This window comes from Vicugna pacos, unplaced genomic scaffold (assembly GCF_048564905.1).
Source record: "Vicugna pacos unplaced genomic scaffold, VicPac4 scaffold_20, whole genome shotgun sequence".
In the NCBI taxonomy this organism is placed as follows: Eukaryota; Metazoa; Chordata; class Mammalia; order Artiodactyla; family Camelidae; genus Vicugna; species Vicugna pacos.
In genome coordinates, this window is record NW_027328741.1 from 18979480 (window position 1) to 18982107 (window position 2628).

Genomic DNA, 2628 nt, shown 5'->3' on the forward strand with positions numbered 1-2628 from the left:
CTGTGGATGTAAGCTTGTCTTTGGCTGGAACATAAAAGAAACATAAAATATTTATTTGAAAATATAGTGTAGACTCTTGAGTGGAGGAAAGGAAACACCAATTGGAATGCTTTGAAAACAGCACAAAGAAGAATATAGATAAAATTACTTCTAAAATTTACCGCATGCTGAATGTGCCATCTGAGACTACATCATGTGACTTTTATGATACCAGGGATGATATAATAGAGACCATGATCCCTGGGCTGGTTCCTGCATTTATATCCTGTTCCAACATATCCAAAATTAACACTTTCAATACTTTCCAGGATGAATCAGAAAACACTAAGTAGTTTTCCCTCTCTCCATATTTTAGACTTTTTTCCAAATTATTCCATTTTGTCTTATTCATCACAGAAATTATTTAAATTTACACCCATATTATTCCACCAAATGATCATATCAATCAAATATCTCTTTTTTTCTTTAAATGGTAACTTAGACTCCCATTTAACCCTTTACTCTATTTTAAATAAAAAAGGATATTAAGGTACACTTCTATGTTTATTGTTCAAATAAGAAAATTGCAGATATTTGTCGACATTTACCATCATCAATTTTAATATTTCTTATCTTGCATAATCTGGTAATCCTCTGGTAGATCAGTTGCAATTAGGATGACGTTCATAAACTAAAGATGGCTGATGAGTTGGCCTTGAAAGAGAAGTAGCTGATGTATCAGCAATCACTGTCACTGGAATCCGTGGGTTTCTCCCTAATTGAAGTTCACATAAACGACCTTCATTGGCAGAAATGTTGTGACATATATTTGGAAAAGTAGAAGGCTCCACCATCAGTCCAAAATAATTGCTCTGTAAGGGAGACAAGCTGCTGTACTGAGAAGTACAAGTTGTAGTTGTAATGAAGTTCACAACATGGTCATTTGCTTCAGTGTAGCTGCTTTGAGAGTGCCCGTGGACAGTGGTCAACTGATTTAAAATAGCACATTGATTCACTGCAATTTGTTCTGGTGGTCTAACTGACATTGATGATGGAGGAGAAAAATCACCTCTGATCGGGGTATTTGTATCACCAATTACGTGGCCAGTAGAGGGCTTTCTTATTAGAGCCATGTTTAAATTTGGAGAAGGTAAAAATGCACTTTCTCCACTAGTGTAAGCCACAAAATCAGAATTATGTTTACCAAAATTACCCCCTCCTTTAAAGTGCTTCTTGTTGAAATCTTGAGACAATAAAGATACCAGAGAGGCATTTTTAATCACAACTCTTCTTTTTATTCTAACTAAAAGCTGGGGACAGCCTCGTTTAAAACTTGGATTATGGTAGAACTGCAGCTACAATAAAATGAGAAAGATTTTAGTAATAATTTAAACCAAAATAAAAGACTACAATAAGCTTATCTTCTAAAACCTCAGATTTCACGTTTACTATGCAAAGATAATATCATCAAAATATGAACAATGCTCACGATATTTTAAAGTTCCTTATTTGGAAAATACATATTTAAATAGCATAGTCATCAAATTTAAAAATTTAGCATTTGCAGTAACGATGAATGTCACTTTTGAAATGCAGCTTTAATACATTTATTTAGATTTCTGATAAGATTCATAGTTGCAAGGAAAGTTTCTCACTATCTTAATAGATAAGGCACTGTCCTCATTTTTAGAAAAAATAAAGAATTTTAGATTTGTAGTTTTATACAATTTTCAAAATCTAGCTTTACATTTATATTACCATAGATTGAAGTATAATATAAAATTTTGTACATGAGTTACCATGTCGTTACTAAAATTTGTGTATACCTTGCTTAAAACAGAGACTTCTTTTTTTCTGCCAGAAAGTCTGCTAGAAATACAGATTTTTGAAAATTCTGCCGCACTTTACTGAACCCATAAAGGTTAAGCTGTCTAACTAAACTCTTCATACTTCCAGTTTCAAATATTCTGAAAGGGGCCTTTCTTTCCAAAACTTCCTTCTTAAAGACATCTTCATCAATCACTATGGAAGTTCTATTATCATCCCACCAGATGGATTTAAATTGGTCACTCCCAAACATTTTCCAGAGTTTTCTTGGAAATATCAGAGAACGAAATTCATTATCTTCCTCTGGTTCAGAGATACAATGTGTGTAACATGGTGTTTTTACCAAGGATTCTTCAGACAAAGTCTGAAAAGCATTTTCTTCAATAATAGACGTCAAGTCCAAGTCCCCAGAGAATGTTTGATCACACAATAGAGATCTACCGGAGTTTCCTGAACCAGTTGGTCCATTTTCAGGAGACACATCTTGAATTTCTGAAGAAACATGTGCCATCTCAAATAACTTTTTCTACAGTTACTTTTCTAATCTGCATGATTTTGAGCATGGCAGCTTAAAATGCTGCTTTGACAGGCCTACACAGTTAAACTGTTAGGCCATCAAAGTGGTTCTCAACCTGAGTGGCTGTGACATCACAAAATGACAGGTCTCCTAGCAACCCAAGTGTAACATTCAGCCAGTGTTTCTTTCTCATTCATCCAGTTAAAATGAAATATATAGGATGATTATTTTTATAGTGTGATGTGCAAATATTTTCCCCACAAAATCTTTTTAAATAATTTAATTTTGGGGTTTATTAGATAAAA

The 2628-nt window shown here is 33.6% G+C and overlaps 1 protein-coding gene across 2 annotated transcripts; it reads right to left on the reverse strand.

The window, feature by feature from the left end:
• Positions 1-524: 524 nt before the first annotated feature.
• On the reverse strand, positions 525-2426 carry LOC140693817 (heat shock transcription factor, Y-linked-like). 2 transcript variants are annotated; one of them, XM_072957443.1, is made up of 2 exons: positions 2150-2426; positions 525-1334 (listed from the first exon to the last, which is right to left on the reverse strand). In XM_072957443.1, exons 1-2 carry the CDS (start codon positions 2315-2317, stop codon positions 642-644), a joined length of 861 nt encoding a protein of 286 aa, XP_072813544.1. In that variant the 5' UTR covers positions 2318-2426; the 3' UTR covers positions 525-641. The 2 variants fall into 2 exon arrangements, 1 of the variants encoding a protein (XP_072813544.1); XR_012069520.1 differs by lacking the exon at positions 2150-2426 and adding an exon at positions 1806-2070 and having other exon boundaries at positions 1250-1334.
• Between the last annotated feature and the right edge of the window lie 202 nt (positions 2427-2628).